Here is a 23,562-nt window from a genome sequence, read left to right as displayed (position 1 = left end):
GCCCTAATTAACTGTATTTTTGAGTTTATTTCTGTTGCTGTATAATTAGGTATACCCTTTTAGGTATAATTAGGCATCAAAATATTCTTGAAGTAATTTTAAGTAAAAAGCTGGGATCTGTATCCAGGTGTGGTTGGTACTTATCACCAAAACAAATAACTCAACTGAATATTGGATAGATAAATAGATGGATGAGTGGGTGGATAAATGGATAGATGGGTGGGTGGATGGATGGATGGAGAGAGGTATCTTAGGCATCTCTGTATCCTAGATAGCAGCAACTTTATCACAGGTTATTCTTCTGCCTGGAAGCTGGTATGTTTCTTTAGATATCAATTGTAAGATGCATTCAAATTTCAAATATGTTAATATGTGAGAAATTATGTAACTTAGAATAGTGAACATACCGTATCTGAATTAATTTTATAAGACTTTTAATGTGGACAAAAGAATTAGGAGTCCGTGATGGAAAATTTATTATTTATATTTTCCTTTTAGATTGTTCAGTTTATTGTTACATTGGTTCAGAATAACCAACTTGTGAGTTTAAAACGTAAAAGGTAAGTATTTATAATAAAACATTTTGACTTATACATAGGCAACCAAACATTTTAGTATTTAACCATGAATGGCCTACATTTGCTGACTGTATGCCTGTTGTCCCAGATGAACAATCCTTGTTAAATTATACTCTCAACATTTCAAGAGTGGTGTTATTTCCTACTGTTGTCATCCTGCTGATGTTTTTGAGGCATAAGAATAGCCTAAATGGTCACTTTACAGATACACACACGGTTAATAAAGAATTCATTTTCATTCACATTAGCAATTTAATACAGCATTAGAAGACCTGAGTGAGGGAAACTCCTAAAAAGAGGCCTTACATTGAAAAAAAAATTAAAATTTTTTTACTTGATCGATCTTATGTTTAAACTACTCATAAGGGTCTTTAAAAACCTGTGTTTTAGCCTTGGGTTGTGATGCCTATAAATGTCAGTAACTACCATTTTCACAACTAAAACATAAGTGCGGTGGACAAAGAATAGTTGTCAGCAGAAAAAGATTATCTTGTAAGGCTAAGATTTTAGCAAAGCTTGGTTGTGCTCGTAGCTTATGCTGTGGCCTTAACTCTACTTCCACTAACTAGTTCTTATGATATTACCTATTTATTTTTTACTTTGTAAGTACAGTTTATAACGAGTTAATATAGTTCAGTCAGCAGTGAAGTATATCTGGAGAGAGTAGTTTATGTGTATTATACAAAAATAGTACAGAAGAATGGAGAAATAAAAGTCCTAGACACGTTCATCCCCTAGTTTCTATTCCTCAGATATAATTATTTTTGAGTTCCTTATCTATCATTACTGAAATTTTGTATTCGTTATTTAAGTGTGTGTGTGAGTGTTGGGGGTAAATTATTAGAAGCAGTTTAAAGTCCTCTGTTTGCTTTGCTGAACTTCGTGAATATCTTCTGATTTTCAGGCCTCTACTTCTAAACTCTAATGGAGCCCAAAAGAAGAATCTATTTCAGCACATAGTCAAAGAACCAGCTGATAATCACCATCATAAAGTAATTTTTTAGTTAAATTCTATTTTGTTGTCTCAAACTAAATTTTATTACAGCAATATTTCATGCATTCAAAGTTTAGTGAATAATAATCTGTGTGCTCATTCTCCAGCTTTATTAAATCATGACATTTTTTATTATTTGTTTTAGATTATGTTAAGAAATAAACCATTACAAATATAGTTCTCTTAGTTCCCAAGTTCATTCCCCCCCCCCGTCTCCTCTCTTACCTAGAGATAATCATTATCTTTAATTAGCATTTATTCCCATGGCCGTTTTATGTGTGTGAATCCATGAAGAGTATTTGGTATTATTTTGCATATGTCTAAACTTTATATAAGTGATATAATTTTGTACATTTCATTTTGCATTGTGGCTTTTTTCACTTGGTCTTGTTTTAGAGATTTGTTAAACAGACATTTAGTTCATCTTAATCAGCTACTATATGACATTAATTGAGCATTACAATAATGTCATTATGCATTCATCCATTGGTTATTTTAAGGTTTCCAACTTTTATTGTAAATGTGCACAGAGTAGACTGTTTTTCACTGTAGCAATTTCAAAACATATTTTTGTTTACCTTCATTTTTGTCACAGGCTCTGGATAATTTGTCAAACTTAGACCCAATGGCAAATTAGTCCAGTATTATTTTACTATCTGATTATCATTATTACTTTCAAATCTTAAATTCTAAATCTAGTCATGCATTTACTTAGTGATGAGGATACGTTCTGAGAAATGTATCGTTAGGCTGTTTCGTCTTTGTGCGAACATCATAGAGTGTACTTACACAAACCTAGATGGTATAGCCTACTATGCACCTAGGCTATATAATACTAATCTTATGGGATCACCATTGTATATGTGATCCATCATTTACCAAAACCTTATTATGTGGGGCATGACTGTACTGCTTTACATTTATTATTAAAGTATTGAGATTTTTGTTCTCAGGAAAATCAGAGTTAACCTAACATCTGGTTCCTCTTCCTATCACTTTCTGAATAATCAGGCATACCTGTTTTATTTTTAGGATTAAAGACTCAATGTAAATGGATGAAGATTTTTTAATTTAACTGCATTTATATATTTTTAAGTACTGTACGTCTTTTGCCTCTGTATTATCTAGTGTTGATATTTATAGATTGTTGCATTATAATAATGACTGTAGTTTGCTTTAGAGAATTGAATGCTTTTTTATTAATGTACCTATGGTCTGAATATATCTGTAGCTGAATAAAAAAAAAAAAACCCATTGCCGAAAAACCAGGCTGACATTTAACTGTGGAATAGTTGAGTTTTTTTTTTCTATTTATAAAACCATTTAATGAGTAAGAATAAAACATGTCAAACAGAGTAGCTTGAGATGAAGTAACCCCCATCCCCACATTGGCCATCTTGTTATGCTTGAAATTTCTGGTGAAGTTCTAAGTTGTTTTTACCTTTTGGATATAAGAAATAGTTTAAAATCTAAAGATCTTTCCATAGGAACATTCTGAGGCATGTTGTCTTCAAGATCCCTTACAGTAAAAGAAATAGTTAAGTAGAATGCAGATAATAAAATTCATATCTCTGTGAATTGGTACTACTAATACCAATTACTGTATAAGTCCTCAAAGCGCAGAGAACATACCTGTTTTGCTTACTATTGTATTCCCAACATTTAGTAACTAGTAGATGGCATTTTTTTAAATGGTATGTTGTTTGGTAGTCAATATAATTTCAATTTTTTGATGTATTTTCTCCCTGATTTTTTAGGTTCCACACAGTAGGACTGAAGGTTTAAAGCCAAGGGAGCGAATTTCAGATGACATCATTATTTATGACGTTACTGATGATAATGCAGATGAAGAGAATATCCCAGTTATTCCAGAAACTAATGAGGACATTATAGCGGATCCCTCCAAGTAAGGAGATCGTAAAATAAAATTTATGAAAATATTAATTACTTTTCTTATTTAAGAGCCAAATTCAAAACCACTTTCTTCTTTCATAAACTAGTGTCTAACTTGCTTTTGGATTATTAAACTGAAAAAATAATCCAAATTATTCAACCAAATACCTCCCTTCCCCCAGCAGAAAGACTCCCAACAAAAAAAGTAGTGAAAGTTAATCCTGATTTTTAAATTTTGGAGTTAATTGATTCTTTTTGGTCTTGTATGAAGTATCAGTATTTATGATTAAGCTACTCACTCAAGAAATTTAAGCCTTTTGATAGGTAATTTGGGGAGAGAGTTCCCGTGGAGAATGAATGGATAGAATGAATTTATTGAATTGGTCTGAAAAATGTAATTGGTTGTATTTCATATTGCTGATCTAGCTGTAGCCAGTACCCTGATATTGTCATTGTTGAAGATGACAATGAAGATGAGTATGCACCTGTCATTCAGAGTGGAGATCAGAATGAACCAGCCAGAGAATCCCTAAGTTCAGGCAGTGCTGGCACCAGCCCTCTCATGTCTAGTGCTGTCCAACTAAATGGCTCGTCTAGTCTGACCACAGAAGATCCCGTGACTATGATGGATTCCATTTTAAATGATAACATCAATCTTTTGGGAAAGTGAGTGCTTATCTGAATGTTGTCTAAATTTGTTTGCTTTCTTTTTTTTTTGTTTTTTGGGGAAGATTAGCCCTGAGCTAACATCTGCTGCCAGTCTTGCTCTTTTTCTCTGAGGAAGACTGGCCCTGAGCTAACATCCATGCTCATCTTCCTCTGTTTTATATGTGGGATGCCTGCCGTAGCATGGCCTGATAAGCGGTGCATAGGTCAGCACCCGGGATCTGAACTGGCGAACCCTGGGCCACCTAAGCGGAACGTGCAAACCTAACCGCTGCACCGCCTGGCCGGTCCCTGCTTTCTTTGTTTACTTCACATACTCTCTTTCTCTTTGAGTGGTCTTCCTTTCAGATTATGAACCCACGTAGTCTACTTTTCTCTGTTATGGTCAGGGTTGAGCTCTGCAAATGGTATTTTGAGAAGGATTTAACCATCCCAAGAGCAGTCTTGTGATTTTCTGGGCAATTCCTTAAATTTCTTTAATGAAATACTTGTTTTGAATGTCTGTAAAGTGTGTGTCATTGTGTGTATTTGTGTTTTTATCAGGACTATGGAAAACGTAGTCTCTGTTAAGGAACTTATTTTATAGCATAAGAAAACTAGAAATTAGTAGCAATAACCAATAATCAGAGGTTAAATATTTTATAACTTATAGTATTAGAGGAAAAAGACAAATAAGATTTTGTTGCAGAACATTTTTTCTGTAAATACTAAAGATTTTTGTAAAGGCTTTGAGTTCTCAGTTAACCAAATTTTCAAGAGTCTCAAACATTAAATAGGATTCTTAAGTTTAAGAATTGGTAAGGATTCAGCAGTTGCTAGGAATATTTTGCCTAGCTAGATTGCATTGTGATTTTAAACATAAAAACCTAATATTTGATTTTTTTAAATCTTTTTTCCTTAGGGTTGAACTGTTGGATTATCTTGACAGTATTGATTGCAGTTTGGAGGACTTTCAAGCCATGCTGTCAGGAAGGCAGTTTAGCATAGACCCAGATCTCCTGGTTGATGTAGGTACTTTGAGTAATTGCTGTATTGGCAATTTGTGTATTTACATATAATATTTATAAATCAATACATCATTTTCTTGTATTCTAAACTGTTACTGCGTTTTATTTTTTTTTAATGAATGGTTTTGTTTATCAGAAAGAATGAACAGATGGGTTCAGGTCAGTGAAGGAAGGTGATCTCTACCCATCTCTGAGTAGCAGTTCAGTTAATCCCCCGTAACAACATATCAGCTCTGTGCAACAGTACTATTAAATCCAGGTCTTGCCTGGACTTGTTGCTGTGTCAGGTTTTGCTCTAGAATAAATCATCACTGAATAGAAATTGATGGGAGTTAGTAACAGAAGAAACTTAGCCAGGAAACAGCATAGAGACACTTCTTAATACTTTGGGAATTAATGTTTTCCACTCAGATGTGTTATATTATTATATTTGTTATGCTTTTTAAATTTTTGTGTCCTGAAACCTAAAGTTCCCCTGCTCTAATCCCCACCACCTCCTGTATGAACTTAACTCCAATGTCGTCTGGACTGTGAATCCTTATCTACCATTTCTGGCACTAACCACCTTTCTCATTCTCTTCCCTCTTACTCCTACCACTCCTCCCTCTCTTACCTAAAGCTTCTGGTATGGTCTCTCCCATCCACTTGAATCTTGTTTTCTCCTCTGTTTCCATTTTCTGTTATGAATATGTTTCTCTTTCTATCCTGAAAAATTTTGTTGCTCTTTTTTCTGTATTTCTTGCCTTAAAGTGCAGCTTCGCTCACATCAAGATATTCTGTAGTCTTGCCCTTTTAAGAGCTTCTTAAGGGGCTAAAAGGAATTAGTACTTTCCTATGCTTCAATCTTACTCTTCAGTCTTATTAATTTAACTCCTTACCCTTCTGCTTCTCATCAGTCTTGTCATTGTCACATGACTTTACATCTTTTCCTTTTCGCAAATCATCAGTGTCTCATAGGATGGATTTCAGCTTCTTTGAAGATTTTCTTTCCATGTTGACCTATGTTACCATCTAAGTGAATTCAACATCCATGTTAATGAGCTGCTTCAGCTTGTTAACAGTAACTTGACAGTCCTCTTGATTCTTTCAGTCTTTGTCCCCACTCTGAATCCAGGGACTTTGTAGAATCTCTCTCCCTTAGATCACTAAGAAGGAAATAAAATCCCATAGTTCTGACCCTCTACAAATCCTTGCAGTCCTCAACTAGATCATTTTAATTCAACTTTGAAACATCTATCACTCGTTTGTCCTCAAGACCTCACCCAGCCAGCTCTGCCCTATTCACAAAGTATAATTCTCCGTGTCCTGGTCCTCTCAGAAGCTGTGGAATCTCAATATTTGTTACCTCTTTTTTTACTCTAAACTTCTTTTGAAACCCTGTAATGTCTTATTTATTCTAAGCCTGTGCTGCCTATGCCGTCTTGGTTTATCCATCCACAGTAAGTAGGCTGCATTTTTTTTTCCCCCCAAATCAAGCCACTGGGCTAGTGCAAGAAGGTTTTGAATCAGACAGATTTGGGTTCTGTTTTTGGCACATGTTCCTTACTAGCTATGTTACTAACTTTGGGAAAGTTAACCTCTCTTGCCCAGTTTCCCCATCTATTACATGTGGCTTACACCTAATGTGAAGGGTTATTGTGAGGATTATAAATAATTAACACTATTATTATTAACAATATTGATTTTCCACAACAGAACTTTTTCTGTGGAAGTTAGAGGCCCTGGACTTCTTCGTTCTCTTCCTGTCTCGCTAATCATTCTCTGTTGTTTTCAAGAGCTTTTCTTTTTCCTGCTGTCTTCTACTTGTGGATATTTCTCAAGGTACCCAGTCTTTTATCCTCTTTTATTTTTTCTACCTCTCTTCTTTTTCTTTTCTTCCTCTGTGAAGGGATTTTGGCTTGTAGGAGTGCTCTTAGATGTGTAACTCCAGCTCTTAATATTTTTTAAAATAAACTTTGCTGGAATTCTAATTCCATGCTTTTGGGTTATCAGTTAGATCTTGCCTTAGATTATTTGTGTTTAACACCTAACTTTTCTTAATTCTCTAAACTACCTACCCTTTTTAGCTTTCTTATTTTCTATAGTGACATCAGATTTCTCTTTACTCACCCAGGATAGTAACCACGGATTCATCTTTGTCTTCTTATTTTTGCCTCATCATTCACTAAGTCCTGTGTATTTTCCAAAATAGCATTCACAAGCCATCCCTACTTTCTGTTTCCACTGTTGCCTCTCTCATTCAAGATCTTCATTATTTCATCCTTGAATTATGCTGTATTGTCATAAATAAAAAGTCTGCCGATAGGCTGCCTTGTTCTCTCAGATGGCAAAGATGGTAAGGACATAAATACGTATGCTGAGGAGCTATGGGTTCTCTCTGCAGAGTTCAGTACTGAGTGACCCAGTGTGGAGTCAGCAGGAGGGGGCCTGGCTTTAGAATTCAACCAACTGTGTTAGCTCCTCATATGTGGTCTACTTTTTTCTACTGAACACCATGTGTCTCCTGGGAATACAAGAAGGTATCCCTGAGTCAATGGGTAGGGAGAGTGGGGCATAAAAGGAGTGAGGAGCTTACACTGCTGGCCCACCTCAGATGCCTCTCTCAGTAGAGACAAAATCTGCTCAGGCCTCTGAGGTAGTGACAAGCTGAACTGGCAGAAATTGGCAGTCGTGTATTCTTATCAGCTCTTCAGGAACTGAGTCTCTTCATCTTCATGGATTAGTAAGTGGTATGAAAGGGGGAAAAGTTAATGAAAGAAAAGGAAGAGCTGAGGATATTTATAGGGTTACCATGAATATGGAATCTACCCGTGACTTCTCTGCATTTCATTTCATCCTGTGAACCATTTGGTGTGCTCGTTCTAAAATGCTTTACTCGCTATATTTCATTGCTCAGGCCATTCCCAAGGCTCTTATTGCTGACAGAATGTGGTCTTGTCCACTGACTGGCCTTGCTCAACTTTTTGAACCTTATGTATACTACTTATACTGTTCAACTCAGAACTTTTATGTTATTTGGACTGGTTGTCATCTGTTTCTAGAATTTACCCCACAACCATTCCTCCTCCTTTCTTGTTGCTAATGCTGTAACAATGCATTCTTCTTTCCATCCTCTCTATTATCCAGTGACTGATGCATTTTGCATAACTTCATCAAGACTTTTTGTTTCATCCTGTGTGTGTGTGTGTATGTCTGTTTGCCTCTGTGATTCCCTTCTTTTTCATTTCTCTTACCCCTTTGTTCTTTTGATTCCTACTATCCATTATTATTTTAATACTGGATTGTATCCGATCATATGTTGCTATTTGATGTTTTTCTTATCTTGTCTTTTAGATTGTAAGCTCTTGGAGAGCAGGAATAGTGTCTTCATCTTGTAGTCTTCATGATGTTGGTTATTTCTTAGATGCTCAGTAAATCCCTGTGGAATGAATGATTTTGAAGCTTATGACAAACAAAAGTTATGTCTGTAAGCTGGCTGGACTGAGGAGTGCAGTAAGCAGTGGTCTTAGCATTTACAACTTCTTTTGGTAGGTGAGGTGAAAAGAACCAACAAGGAGGTACGCTGTTGGTTCACGGGGTTCCACTTGAGGTGTAATTTAGGAGCCACTATCGTAGAGCAGATTCTGTAAATTTACCATGTGATTCTCAGGTAGTCAGTGAAGGCTTTAGTGTCAGGGCAAGGAACTCAACTCTGGGTGCCACTTAAAGTGAAAGGCGTTTAGGGAGAGAAAAATAAAGGAAATGAAGGAGAGGAGGGGAGGTGGGGAAAACCACCATTTGCCTCAAGTGATTTACCCCAGTGTTTTATAGAGAAATTCTTACAACATATAATGCATGGGCTAGCTTGCTCTGCTTTTGTTTGTTTTTCTTTCTGCTTTCCTCTTCCAAACTTGTTTTACTGTATGGAAACTTCCTGGTGTAGGAGCTACATCTCTTCACCCAACATGGCTGTATAAAAATTTTGAGCACACAGTTAATTCTTTTTAAATATTCTTAAAACTTATTATTTTTCTTGTTTGGTCTTTCAGCTTTTCACTAGTTCTGTGCAGATGAATCCCACAGATTACATCAATAATACAAAAGTAAGTTTTAACTCATGTTGCTCAGGACCCATAGCTCTAAGAATCTGAAAAAAGTCTTAGTAAGTAGTAAGCAATATCATTCCCACTTAAAAAAGCATTTTATATTCTTACCTAATATGTGTGATCGAGATAGTAAAATTCTAGATGAAAAATTAGCCTTTGGTTTTGGGGTTAATCATTGCCCAATTCTGCTGGCGCTTGTTCAGTTAACTCCCAGTATGAAATCAGCCGTCAAAGTGGTGGCAGAGAACCTGACCAAACTTGACTTGTTGAAGTATATCACGGGAATAAATTATTAAATTATGATTTCTTCATGTTTTATGTGCTTAATTTTACATTCTTATTTCTTCTATAAACAGCTTCTCAGCCTTTTTTATTGAAGGTTTACTGGTACCCATATTCTTAAGTAAGTTCCTTCATTTTATTAGCATACAGTAAAAGCTTAGGGATTTGTACTGGTTGTAGGTAAGGCAAATTGAAACACTGAGGTATGGATTTTGGACTTTTTTTTGAGTAATGGTTTTTGTTATTTTCTTAAATGTATAGGGAACTCCAGTTGCAATTAGGAAGTGTTGACAAGAAATTATTTACAACTAGTTTTTAATGAGTAATAAGGACAATTTGAAGTTGTTAGAGAAGTTTAGAAGTCGTTCTGTTATGTTGTACAACTTATTGTCTTGAATAGGTATGTACTCCTGTTTATCTTGTATTTATATCAAATTGTTTGGTAATCCCTGTTTTCATTGAATATGAAGGTAAATCAAGTCCTCTGAAGTTTGGGTAAATTCTGGATTAGCAGAATCAAAATTTTATTTTGATTCTTTGTAGTCTAAAAATGAATACATCAAATAAATATGAGTGATTAGAGTGAAGGGGAGGAATTTTCTGACTGTTGTTGTGTGTGAGGATAACCTGATGAGATTTTCTGCATTTTCAGAGTTACAGCCTGGGTAACTTAGAGTTGACGGAATTTGTGAATTTTTGAACTAGAAAGTTGATTATACATTGAGTATTTGGATGATTTATAGCAGGGGTTGGCGTACTGTAAAGGCCACTTAGTAAATATGTTCGGTTTTGCGGGCCATATGTTCTCTGTCACAGCTACTCAGCTCTGCAGTTGTAGTGCAAAAGCAGCTGTAGACAATACATAAAAGAATGAGGATGGCTGTGCTCCAGTAAAACTTTATTTATAAAAACAGGCAGTATGCTGAATTTGGCATGTGGACCATAGTTGGCCTAGATTTATATTATAAGATTCTATGGACCACTTCAACGCTGTTTCAGTAAATATGATATTACTGAACGTTAGATCTTAAGTTGAATGAACCCGTATCATGCATTCACTTAGTGAATGTGCTGCAGTGTTTATTTATTGCTAGACATTTAGTCATTCTTTATTCTTGGATCATCCTCCTTATTCCAAAAACTAATAGCTTAAACACAGTTTTGAGAAATAGTAGTTAAACAGCAAATTGTCTATTGCTCTACAATACATTAGAAAAATTAGTGATTTTTCATTATAGTTCTAGAATCTAGATTAATGTTTTCCAATAATGGGCTCATCAGCTGTCGTTGCCTAGGCTCGTGACAGGTATCATATGACATGGATTACAACACTCTTTTCTAATAGATCGAGATGTCTTAGACTCTTCAGAACAGCAATCTGAGTGACCGCTACTAATGTTTAAGAATTTGCATGGGAGGTGAAACCCATTTGTCATCCTGGTTCTCATGTTTAAGAATAACAACAATGGCATCGTTGGAAAATACCTATTTTAGGAAGTATAAAAATAAAGATGATATTATTGCATTAATGTTTATTGTGAATGCTAAATGAGAAACACTTTTATGTAAGTTTTCAGAAAGGTTTAAGTAGTTTTTATTATATCTTGGGGCCATTATTATCTCAGAACCCTGGAAACTTGTACTGCTTCGTTTTATGATGAGTATCAGAGGAATTGTAGGAATTAGTATTTCTGTTACACCACATATATACTTAATCAGCATGCAGATATCTGGGACTTACAGCCACTCGGGAAAAATTGTGAACCTCTGCACCTCAGTTTGAATATCTTTGAAAAGAGCACTGAAGAACGTAACAGCATTAATGATTTAATCCCCTTATGATCAGATGGAAGGACAGAAGACAGTGGTTGAAAGAAGCAATTTAAATGACAGAAAAGAACTTAAAGAGCCACAAAAAGAAAATGAAGAAACACCACTTCAACTCTGAGGCTTCCAAATATAGGGATAGTTGTAAGGATGTCATCCTGTCATCCTGAGCTGTTCTAAATATGTTCACTTCTGCTAATTATTCTGTTTGTGAGTGAAGAGAAATGTGTAATACATTTTTAATCAAAACTGTTTAAAATGAGTTTGTTTAAAGAATTATCTCTTAATTAGCAGTTTGAAACCAGCCATCTTTGATTCATTCCCATCTTTTACCCTTGACAAATTCTGTCTGTTCTGCTGTTGAAATGCTCCTCCTTTTCATACTTGTTATCCTAGTTCAGGTTCTTTGTTTCATCCACTTGATGACAGCAAAAGTTTTCTTAACCAGTCTTGTTACTTCTACTCAATTCTCTCTCTATCTCTAATCCATCTTTCCTGATGCTCCCCCTTCCCATATGTTTCAAATAATATACCAATATTCATATACTGTACCAGTTTTTTTATTTTTTGCTGTTTGTCAAGGACGTATAAAATATGAAACAAATATTTTTATATTATTTTTTCTCTTTTAGTCTGAGAATAAAGGATTAGAAACTACCAAAAACAATGTAGTTCAGCCAGTTTCAGAAGATGGAAGAAAATCTAAACCTAAAACAGGTTGGTATTAATGTAGTATTAGTTTCTATAGATTTTTTAAATCGAGTCCTACATAGAAACTAATGAGAGCCAAAGAAAGTCTTGCCGTAGTTAACCATTGAGCACAGAACGTACTGGTCTCAGTTCTGTGCATAAAGTATCAAGATTCCAGCAAATAGAGAAAATTGAATTGGAGAGGTAATAGAGGAAGTTTGTCATATTTTCGAGGTTTTTTCCTATTTAACTTTAGAAGAACTGAAAGAAGCCTCATTTCTTAATTGTTAAATAAAGACTTTTCTGGCTTGTACATTTTTAAATTTTTTGACACAAAGTATCATATTTCTTGTTTGGCTCTATAAGGGTGTAGTGTTTGCATGCACATCTCTGTTTCCATTTTTCCACCTGTGGCTTGAACTCCTTATAAGCTGATGATAAAAGAATTTTTCTAATCTTTATTCTAGATAAGCAGCTTATCCAGTACACTGCCTTTCCACTTCTTGCATTCCTCGATGGGAACCCTGCTTCTGCTGTTGAACAGGGGAGTACAGCATCATCGGAAGTTACCTCCTCTGTAGATAAACCCATAGAAGTTGATGAGCTTCTGGACAGCAGCCTGGACCCAGAACCGACTCAGAGTAAGCTTGTTCGCCTGGAGCCATTGACTGAGGCCGAAGCTAGTGAAGCCACACTGTTTTATTTATGTGAACTTGCTCCGGCGCCTCTGGATAGTGATATGCCACTTTTAGATAGCTAAATCCCCAGGAAGTGGACTCTACATGTATATATTCATCAAAATGATGAACTATTTATTTTAAAGTATCATTTGGTACTTTTTTTTGTAAATTGCTTTGTTTTGTTTAATCAGATACTGTGGAATCAAAAGCACCTTTTGCTTTTCTCACTAACCACGCACTCTTGCAAAGCTTTCAGATGTTACTCAGCTACATAGGTACACAAGATTTAATGCACATTATTGGCATATCTTTAAGTTGGATTCAATTGGCCATTTTTCTCCAATCGTAGTAAATTGGATTGTTTTTTACATTACATTTGTGCCCATTAACCCCAGTTAAACTTTTGTTTGTTTTACTTGTTTGATGCTGTTTGTTTGCATTGAGTGTAAGTCACTAGAACTAATGGTAGAACTAAAACTTTCTCTGTTCCAGTTACTTTTATTACATATTTTTCACTTGGCTTATTTTTAAAACTGAGAACATAAAGTGCCTGTATCTTGTAAAACTTCATTTGTCTCTTGGTTCAGAGTTCATTCATGTTCAACAGGAAAGGCAAAGTATACTTGAGTGCTCACTGTCTGATACGGTTCCAGCTCCACATACACAGAACTAGAAGGGGATGGGATATTGTCAGCCCCATCCACCTCGTTGGGCTAGTTTTAAGTAAAAGTTTTCTGGTTTGTTTGTGTTTTTTGAACCATACTATTTAGTAAAATAAATATAATGAATGTTGCATAGTAGTGTCTGTTTTGTGTCTTCTCTGGAGGTGACACTTACATGTCACAGTTTTTCCTTTTCATGGGAAGTAGATGGACTTAAACTGTAACTGTGTCTGTTGTCCATTACCCTTAATATGAATCACACCAAGATCTTCGTGCCTCATCTCAAAAGACAGACTGTGTATTTCTACAAGGAAGGAATATGATGTCTCTAAATTTAATGTGTTTTAAAGTTCTTTATTTAAAAGTGATACTGGCTTGCTATGTTTCTAATAAAGAACTGAGAGAAGTACGCCTCTCATTGTCCCGGTGAGGTAAGAACATTATCACTGGATGCCACCAAGGGTCTACAGTTTTTGCCCTGAGAGAAGATAAGAGAAATAGTCAAATCATTTCCTCCCTTTGGAACAGTTGCTCAGGAGGATTCTAGAGACTTCTTAATGTAAGGCCAGGGCCACCTTTGTATCAACTTGAAGAATTCCACCTTCAAGCAGAAGGCTGGGAGCAATGCAGTTAATATCTGAATGCTTTATAGGGCTAGTTGATAAGAAATTACAAAGATGGCCTTCCTGTTGGCCATATTCTCTCTCTCTCCGTCTGGGCATTTCTCTTACCATGATGTAAAAATTAAAGGAAAGCCTCACACAGAGGGATAAGAAACCTCTCCTTAGCAGATCCTAAAATACTTGGCTCTGACAATGGGATCTTGGTGAACTAATTCAAGACCCCAGAACAGTTTTCTGCGTAAATTGTAGAGGTAACTTTGCTGCTAAGATGAGATGAAGAGTTTAGAGACTGAGAGCAGAGAACTTTAGAGTCTTTTTCTTTTTCCCTTCCCTTCCTCACGGTGGGATATGATCAAGTTTTTTTCTCCTGGGGGACATTTTAGAGCTTTAGAAGTACTGTAAAAGTAATTTTCAAAACTTTATACCTCCTAGTACTTTTTAAGTTGACATTTAAAGTTTTTCATCTTGAGTTTAAATAGTTGGAAAGAATTTAGGATATTGTTAATGTTCCGTTTTAAAATAAAATTGTTACATGCTTCTTTTAAATGTATCTAAAAGAATCTAAATACTGTAGTGGTTTGATGCCCATCATCATCCATTCCACTTCCCCCAAAGAATTTTATCCTGTTTTTATTATGTGTGATAGTCATACACTGAGGACACTGTCACATTTCTCTGCGACCAAATTTGCAATTGTTTCCTGTAACCTTAAAATTCTAAGCATTAAGTTTGTCTCCAGTCAGAAATACACAGTTGATCAACAGTATAAATATATGTGGCAGAGACTGTTAACTGATTGCCAAACCATTTCATCTTCCCATCATGCAGTTAGCTCCCTGTATACAAAGGTGGAAATAATCTATGTAACCGAGTTCCAAAAAATAAACCCAGAAGTGAGGTACAGAACTTCCAGGTCTGCCTGTGAAAGCCCCATGTAATCTTCCTGAATCCCTGCTTAGAGGAGAGCCACCTGTCAATCCTGGACACCCATTTTAGACTTCAGGTGAGGGAGGAACAAACTCTTATTATTATGTTCTGGCTCTGATTTTGCGGGTTGATTGGTTATACAGTTTTTGGTGTACACTCATACAATATAGTACAAATTTTGATGAATTGTTACTAAACATAAGAAGTAAAATTACATCAGAAGTACTTCTTTTGGTGGGAAGAACAGGTCTCAGAGGTTTTTTCCTCCCAATATTTTTTGTATGTGAGGGTGAATGTTATCAGTATAATAAATGAGTTAGCATCAATTTTATTTTTTGTTTTTATAGATGAAAATTCCTAAGAAACTTTGTAATACAAAAAAATAAGTAGATAAGAATGGAAGAAATTCTGTTATAGCAGTGTCACTCAATTCTTTCAACTCCTTCAGAGTTATGTACCAGAATTCACTATTATTTTTTTATGATTTATCAGCTGGTGACTTAATTAGATCATCCTTCAATTTTGTTGAAAGTAAAACAATAGAAATCACTTGAATTGCAAAAGGACTTTTGTTTTTTTAACCCGGTGTAGTCTCTCTCACCGTTATTTGAAATTGTGTCTTTATTGGGTGTCTAGAGATTTTATGCAAAACCTCTTGTTATGATTCAGAATGGCTAAGAGGTGTATCTGTTTTGTCAAATGTGAAAAGAATAATTGTTAAGAGGGATGATGCCTTGTCCTCAAGCATCTTTTCAGGCAGATCAGTTTTAAGAAAGAGTACACATGGAAATTGAAGATCTGGAAACCAATTCTTTTAAAAATAATCTAGCTTGGGTTTACCTGAGGAGGTCTGTGTACTGTCTGGAAAACAAGTACCACAGTATGAAGACAATTTAGAGAGTACCCCCCATATTCATCCCACCTGCAACTTTCTTTTGCCTCAGGGAGATACATGTAGGGCCAGAGGAGATAGCCTGTGACTTAGAGCTATATGTGCCTTTGTGGTGTCGCTGTGTTTCATAGGGATGCTGTACTCAGTTTACAGACTGAGTGTGCGAACAAAAGACCTGCAGACCGGGAGAATGTCCAAATGACACTCATTATGATGAACGTATACAGAATGCTACATTTAAGAATCAGAGCCTAGACCTTTGTTTCAAGTACCTATGAACTATTTTTTGAGATTTGGTTACATATTAGGCCATAAAGTAAATCAACAAATTTCAAGGAATTGGTATCTAACAGGCTAACAACAATACAAATAAGCTAGACCTTGACAGCTTTGAGGAATACCGGCCTGGTATTTTGTACTGTCCCTCAACTGGGGGGGTACCTGATGTTTTTCCCATGAATAGACTGGGGTTATGGGTTTGGGGGAAGGAAGACTAGAGATAAAATGCCATTTTCAGCGTAGATCAAAGGTACATGTTTATCAACCTGATTTTCCACTGTTGATGTTAACTTGGACTTAGTAGATTGGACTGTCAAAAGAACATTTCTGTGAGCCCAAATGTTCTATACCTCTCACGCTGCCTCAAGAAGAACCCACGTCTCATGGCATCACTACCTACACGCATCTGGCCCACACTGCAGATTTTGGACTGGTCAGCTTCCATAACTGGTGAGCCAATTCCTTATAATAAATGCCTTTCTCTCTATATAAATGTCCTGTTGGTTCTGTTTCCCTGGGGAACCCTAATACACTCACTACAAAGGGACAGAAGTTCTCTTTATCCTCTAGCTTAGGGCATAGAAAATCAGGAGTGGAGGAATGGAACACCTTTTGCCCAGTGGGGATGCTTTCAGAGCTGTCGCAGGGTAGTATTTTAAAAAGGGTGTGAAACTGGCCAAATAGTGACAAGCTGAACATAGGAGGACAGCAAGACAGATAACTGAAAGATGTGAAGTCTTTTAAAAGTTGATAAATTGAAGTTAATCAAAATTAAATACTTTCGCTCTGCAAAAGACTCTGTTAAGAGCGTGAAAAGACAAAGCTACAGACTGGGAGAAGATATTTGCAAACCACGTATCCCAAAAGGACGAGTATCTAGAATATATGAAGAACTCTCAAAACTCAACAGTAATAATAAACAATTCATTTAGAAAATGCCCAAAAGACATGAAGGAATCAGGCTTCTCTTCACTGAAGAGGACATACGGATGGCAAATAAGCACGTGAAAAGATATTCTATAATATCATTAGCCAATTGGGAAAGGCAAATTAAAGCCACAGTTGAGATATCACACCATTCCTATCAGAATGGCTAAAATAAAAAAAAGTGACATCAAATGCTAACGAGAATGCAGAGAAACTGAATTGCTCATATATATCAGTGTGAATATGAAATAGTATAGTCACTCTGGAAAAGTGTGGCAGTTTCTTGTAAAACTAAACATTCAGCCTATCCACAAGGATCTGTCTCTTCATCCCTGACTCTGGGCAACCACTAATCCATTCTCCATTAATTTTATCATTGCCAGTATGTTATATAAATGGAATGATACTCTGTGACCTTTTGGAATTGGATGTTTTAACCCAGCATACTTCCCTGGGGATCCACTCAAATTCTATCAGTAGTTCACTCCTTTTTATTATGTAGTAGTCCATGATATGGACATAACAGTGTTTAAATACTCACCCACTGAAGAACATCTGGATTGTTTCCAGTTTGGGCTATTATAAATACAGCTGCTGTGAACATTAATGTACAGGTTTTTGTGTGAATATAAGATTGATTTCTCTGGGTAAATGCCCAGGAGTTTTAGGGAAATTGCCTTGCCTATAACACTGGAGAAACTAAGACCATTTCAAGTGAATTATTGAATAAAATATAATTGCAATGTGATAATTCATATGGGATAGAGCATTTTGTTAAAACAATTGTATTCCTTTTTTTTTTTAGTAAGGGACTTTCTTTAATACTATCTAAAGTGTCAGAAAGAAGCATCAATTGGCAACTTAGAAAAAAGTACCTGGAGGACACAGCAGGTGTAGAATATCTATAAAATAAATTAAAAATATTCTTCAAACTAAACTGGTCCACCCACTGAAGGTTCTTTCGGAAAAGAACACCACCTTTGAGGTCCACCCTCCAGTTACCTACAGAGGACCAAAAGGGTAAACACCACCTGAAAAACAATTCAAATTTTCAGGACACAAAATGCCAGTTAACCCCTCTAGTGCTCAGTTCTTTCATACACAGGAGGAAAGTAGGTCTGATTATTAAAGCCACCTGAATTTGAGTTGCTAAGGAATACACCATACACTTTCTCTGAATTCATTTATTTAGAGATAGAACACAGCCATTCAAAATCATGAAACACAGTATCAACATACAGAATAAAGGTAGGGAATTAAGTTGAATTGTTATATTTCATTTACATTAATAAATATCTTAAAAGAAGCAAATGCAGATGTTACCATTCATTAGGACACCAATGGCACAACTTCTATCTCAGCTAACTATCATACTGCTTGATATTCAGGTGGGAAGATTATAATAACCTATATATTTCAATTAGATGGCAGCAAATACAAAAGCATTTGAACTATATAGTGTATTGTAAGCAGGAGTTTATTCTACAGCATTCCATCATTCTCCTGGCCTCTGTTTATGGGTGGAGGCATCCTGGACACCAGCAATCCACATCACATAAACTGTCCACCATTAATGAGGTATAAACTCTATTAGACATGTATTCTGAACAGAAATTATTTTTGAATGCGAGAAAGAATGCCAGCTATTTTTGGCAGACTTGGGATTTCCCAACTTAGCCACTAATTAGCTATCTGAGCTCTTTAAGTCTGTGTTTCAGTGTTTTCATTTTTAAAACAAGAGGATTGGACTAGATTCTAAGTATCCACTGAAGCCGAGTTTCTTCCTGTCCTGTTAAAAATTTACCACCTTTGATTTTCAAACGAATTGCAAAGTGATTTTCAACAACTTCCTTCTAACGCATGATTATCCTTTTCATAACCTTTGTCTAAATCTTTTAGAGTTCCTAACTTCTCCATTGAACCCGTACTTTTGCATGTGTTTATAATGACCAAAGTTCACTATGTTGGTATGGAAGGCCACCCCTACCAGGGAAGATGACAGCCTAGCTGGGTATTCAGTTTAGTACCCACACCCATCTTTCTGTGAGGGCTCTGTATCTCAGTCTCCATCAGAGCCCACACTGTTGTCCAACAAACACTCCTTACCTGTCTAAGCTCCTTATCTTCATATCAAGGGAAAAAACCTAAGAAGATTTTTCAGACAACTGGCATGTAAGTCACTTGTTTAATTTTACAATAGCCACATTCTTTACAGTCTCCTGTAGGACAAGGCATCAAATATTTCAAAAGGCAGCCATACATTTCCATATATACTTTCTAAAATAGCTTAAGTTCTAACATAATTTAAAAATCAAACTGTTAAGCAATTTTGTTTGACTCTTATTTTCAGACATAGAGCAAAGGATACTTAACAATGCCCACTTTTCCTACTCACCATCATACTCATAAAACTCTCTTTGGAATTCATTCTAACACACATATCAACACTTGGCAAGAATATAATGAATAAAGTGGCAAGCGGTAAAATCTAATTCATGCCAGAACACTGGAGAAGTTACGTGGGAAGCCACACAAACACAACTTTACAAAAGTTGGGAATACCGTTAATTTCAAATAAGCAATGATCAAAGTGGGACTTTCATGCCACAAGTCCTGTTCAGTCAAAATCACGATTTGTAAGAACAAGTGGCGCCACCAGTGTCCAAACATACAGCACGATGCCAATCCAACTAGAAGAGATTTTCACCCAGACAGCTGTCCACTGACTTTTCATCTCACGAGAAGGCTCATACCTAAAATTTAAGGAAAACAAAAAGGGGAACGGTTGGATTATCAGCCATCAAGCTAGCAAGAGGCTTCAGTACTTCAGAAGTCTGCTTTGTATACAATTTGTGGTAAGAGATTTATAGCTGATGGACCAATCTGTTGCCTTGCTTTCCATACCGCTTTACTAGTTAATGTGAAGGTAAAAATTAGTGATTCTCTTTAAAGGAGTAAAGGACATAGGCCTCTACGGTAGCTCTTTTTACAGAATACTCAGGCTCTTGAGGTATTTCTGGCTTAAGTAGTTATGAGACAGCAGAGAAATTGCGTATGACCTCTGCATAACAAAAGATTTATCAATGCTATCCTGAATAAAGAATATAATCTGTTCAAAGTGCATTTGGGAGCCCCTCACCCACCCTTCACCTTCTCAGATTTAAGAGATTGGGAAGGAAATACCTCCCAAATTTAACTGATTTTTGTGTTAATGGAACACACTGAAAATATTTTTGATCTGAAGTCTGAATGTGTACTACTACATTACTTGACAGCCAAAGCTGTGAAGTGAGAACTATTTGGATTCCTACAGCTTAATATGCTGCAGTATAGGAATTTTAAAAAATATATATTTTTCAACAATAAATGTCAATAAAGCTGTCCTCAAATGAGATAAAGAATAATCTTTTTTCTACATCTTTCGCTGGTATTCAAAGGCTTCTTACAAGTTGTTAAGGGTATTATGCATTAAAAATCATTAAAAACAAAACTGCCCAAAACATACAGTTGAATCTTAAACTGAATTTTTCATTAATCATTTGAACAAATTAGAGTTTTTAAAAATAAAGTAATATTAATCATTACCTTCCTCTTACCAGAAAAAGATTTATGGGTTAGTTTTGAAGTGATAAAAATAAAAATTACAGTTTTAAAGAGTTCTAAGGATCTATCTATATTAATATATGCACATTTCAATTATGAAAACTTCAGAGCTTTTAACAACAAAGTTTGAAGAAAACAGCAAAGGTCTTTTACTGTACTATGTCAGGAACCAGTTACAGTATTAAAAGAAATAAAGAAAAATAAACATTGCGTTGGATCAACTATCAACATCTATTTCTGTAAGAAATGTGTTAGTTTCATGAAACTTTCTATTTTAATCTCTTCAAGATTTAGAAATATTTCAATGTTTATTACTGCTAAAGCAAGGAAGTCAAGTCTGCATTTCTCACACTGATCTCACTATTCATTAGCTGTAAATTTTATAATACATCTCAGGATGAAAAGTATTTCATACCACATGTTTTGCAATGGAATCATGAAAAAGCCATCAGAATTTCCTCATGCCAGGTTTTCAGGAAATATAAGTACCTGTACCAGTTGGTGAGGGTCATCATGATATACAGTGACGCCAGGAAAAGCATGAAGTGAAAGAAGGAATAACTGTAAGTAACACCATCCCTTTCATTATCTACAGCTCGGTGAACATCATCTCCATCCTCCATTGATCCATCACTTCTGGCTCCACCATCTTCTATTAATGTTGATTCATCACTTGTTAGAGTCAGTTTATTAACCTGACTATTGTTTGAAGTACGGATGCTACATGAAAGACAGTTTAGGAAGAGAGAAGGAAAAAGGGCACTTAAAAAAAGTGTTTCATAGATGGCTAGACTTCTTATTTAAAAAAGATTCATCATTTTTCTTACCTTGAATAAAACACACACAATAAAAAGAGGATTAGTCCTATAATTCCTTGAGCATGCCACCACTGGACAGACTGCCCCTCCTTTGGGATAGTGCTTGTTGTGTTGTACCCAATTATGCTGAGCAGGCTTGGGTTGCAATTTGTTTCTGTAATGTAAATCAAGGTCAAATTATAATGTGAACCTAGTATAAAAAATAATTTATTTTTCAGGGCATAATTCTAGTTCTTTTGAACTCTTTATACCCTTGCAAATTCAAAAAGTCTTGCAGGAAAAGGGCACACATATAACAAAAAAACACTTTAAGACAACTTGTATTTATGAATAATGAGAACTTTTATAGTGCTAATTTTATAGAAGTGCTTGAAAATGAAAATAATTTCATTTTCAACCTCATGCAGGAGCTGAGAGATATTACTAAGCTTTTTATAGATCAGTAAATAGGTGAAATTTAGATGACCTCTCTAAAGTATAATAAAACTCTAGCAGAATTAAGAGTAACATTCAGATGTTCTAAACCAAAATGCACTGGCTTTTCTACTGTATATTGTTAAATAACAACAGTGACTTTATGATGTTTATCAGTTGGTCAAAGTACACTGTTATATAGGCAAGACAGCTTACACATAATTAGAATTTTAGCAAATGCTTTGTGGAAATGACCAAATAAGTCATAATGACCTAATGCTTACTCAGTTTAACTCTTGTAAGAAAGAATTAAAGTGGGGCTGGTAAATTATTTACTCAAGTGTCCATAATATGTTTTTTCCTCCCACAAAGCCAGACATGTCAATCACCATCTTACCAATGCAAATAATTTTCTTCTTAAAGCCATGAAGATAAGGATAATTTCTAAAGCAAATTATTTGTAATTTTTTTCTAACCACTTACCTAGACAAAAATAATAAGGAATCTTTCTCCTAATATACTAAAAAAAATTCCTTTCTCCTACTAGTGGTAAAGCAGCTACAGAGCTTGTAAACTCAATGAAGTGAGATTCAGAGAATATATTTTATAATTTTTTTTAAAGAAATCATTTTTTTCCTTTTCAAAAAACAATAATTTCTCACTAATTTGTTTTACCCCAACTGACACATATTAGCTTCTATTTCCATGGAATTCAATGCAACTGGCCTATAAAGAGATTCATTAGAAAGCCCAATTATATTCACTTGCAAGGCAGTCACAGACAAAAACAACGAGTGAAAAAAAACTATACTGTTTACAAATGCATCAAGAAGGATTTGAACAGCTTTTTCTTTCTTTCTTTATACACTATCATATACACTGAGCAAATTACGTATAATTTTCATATTTATTATTTTGTTAGTAAAGAAACTAAGTGATAAAAAAATATAGCAATACATCAAAGATGAAAATAGTAGTATGTCCATACTCTTTATTCCTACAGGAGCTTAACTTTTAAACAGCTTAATTTCACAAAATTACCATCTTTGAAGAAAAGTACAGTTGCAGGATTCATTAGAAAGAAAGAAACCCAAGCAAACAAAAGCTACCTGGCTCATTGGTCATAGCAGACCATGTCAAATACATCGTGTAGACAGTAATCACTGAAGACTGTAACAAGCCAGATCTGGGTTGTGACTCCTACAAAAAAAACATTAGGCAACAGATAAATATTCTGACATCATTCAAGATTCAGGAAAACTTACAAAAAGAGAAGCTTCATAAAAACTAATGATAGAAAGAGCGTACTTGGATCTTTGGCAGTATAGACATTACAGAGGCCCCAAGGCAAAGGAGCATGTTGACACTGATGAACGCTTTGTTTTCTGAACAACTGGCTGGATGAGTATAATAAACAAAGAATAGGACGACAGCAACTAAAGACAGCAGATAGTTCATAGCTGTAGCTGATAACAAAGCTGTGAAAGAAATATAATTGGACAGTTAGATTTTATCACAAATATCAGGAATTAAGCATAGGGCTCATTTTTAAAACAATCATTTTATTCAAAAATATATTTTAAGCAACTAATACTGTCAGCATTATGCAGACTATAAAAGCAGGGAACAAAATTCTGAACTTTATCACAGAATTTTATAGTCTTTACACATGGTCACTAGTATATTTTCAAGGACAAGAAGTTAGTAACACAGCT

At 35.3% G+C, this 23,562-nt stretch overlaps 2 protein-coding genes across 3 annotated transcripts in view; one reads left to right on the top strand and one right to left on the bottom strand.

Moving 5' to 3' along the window:
* The window catches only part of HSF2 (heat shock transcription factor 2), a 33,202-nt gene extending 19,705 nt beyond the window's left edge, over window positions 1-13,497 (top strand). The window contains exons 6-13 of one of the 2 annotated variants that reach the window (XM_046677275.1): window positions 499-560; window positions 1,483-1,570; window positions 3,330-3,478; window positions 3,892-4,131; window positions 5,033-5,138; window positions 9,167-9,220; window positions 11,965-12,049; window positions 12,490-13,497. In XM_046677275.1, coding sequence (XP_046533231.1) covers window positions 499-560; window positions 1,483-1,570; window positions 3,330-3,478; window positions 3,892-4,131; window positions 5,033-5,138; window positions 9,167-9,220; window positions 11,965-12,049; window positions 12,490-12,782 — 1,077 coding nt within the window. In that variant the 3' untranslated portion in view covers window positions 12,783-13,497. The remainder of the gene's footprint in view (window positions 1-498; window positions 561-1,482; window positions 1,571-3,329; window positions 3,479-3,891; window positions 4,132-5,032; window positions 5,139-9,166; window positions 9,221-11,964; window positions 12,050-12,489) is intronic. The other variant, XM_046677276.1, reaches the window with a different exon arrangement.
* A 5,686-nt stretch (window positions 13,498-19,183) lies between these two features.
* SERINC1 (serine incorporator 1) overlaps window positions 19,184-23,562 on the bottom strand; it is a 37,920-nt gene continuing 33,541 nt past the window's right edge. The window contains exons 6-10 of the mRNA XM_046675767.1: window positions 23,156-23,325; window positions 22,957-23,047; window positions 21,443-21,587; window positions 21,105-21,335; window positions 19,184-19,765 (exon numbers count right to left, since the gene is read on the bottom strand). Of these exons, the coding sequence (XP_046531723.1) occupies window positions 19,630-19,765; window positions 21,105-21,335; window positions 21,443-21,587; window positions 22,957-23,047; window positions 23,156-23,325 (773 nt within the window). The 3' untranslated portion in view covers window positions 19,184-19,629. The remainder of the gene's footprint in view (window positions 19,766-21,104; window positions 21,336-21,442; window positions 21,588-22,956; window positions 23,048-23,155; window positions 23,326-23,562) is intronic.

The sequence above is a fragment of the Equus quagga genome, chromosome 11 (assembly GCF_021613505.1).
Source record: "Equus quagga isolate Etosha38 chromosome 11, UCLA_HA_Equagga_1.0, whole genome shotgun sequence".
Classification (NCBI taxonomy): domain Eukaryota; kingdom Metazoa; phylum Chordata; class Mammalia; order Perissodactyla; family Equidae; genus Equus; species Equus quagga.
Note: the sequence above shows the minus strand (reverse complement) of the source record. Positions and strands in the feature narration are given on the sequence as shown.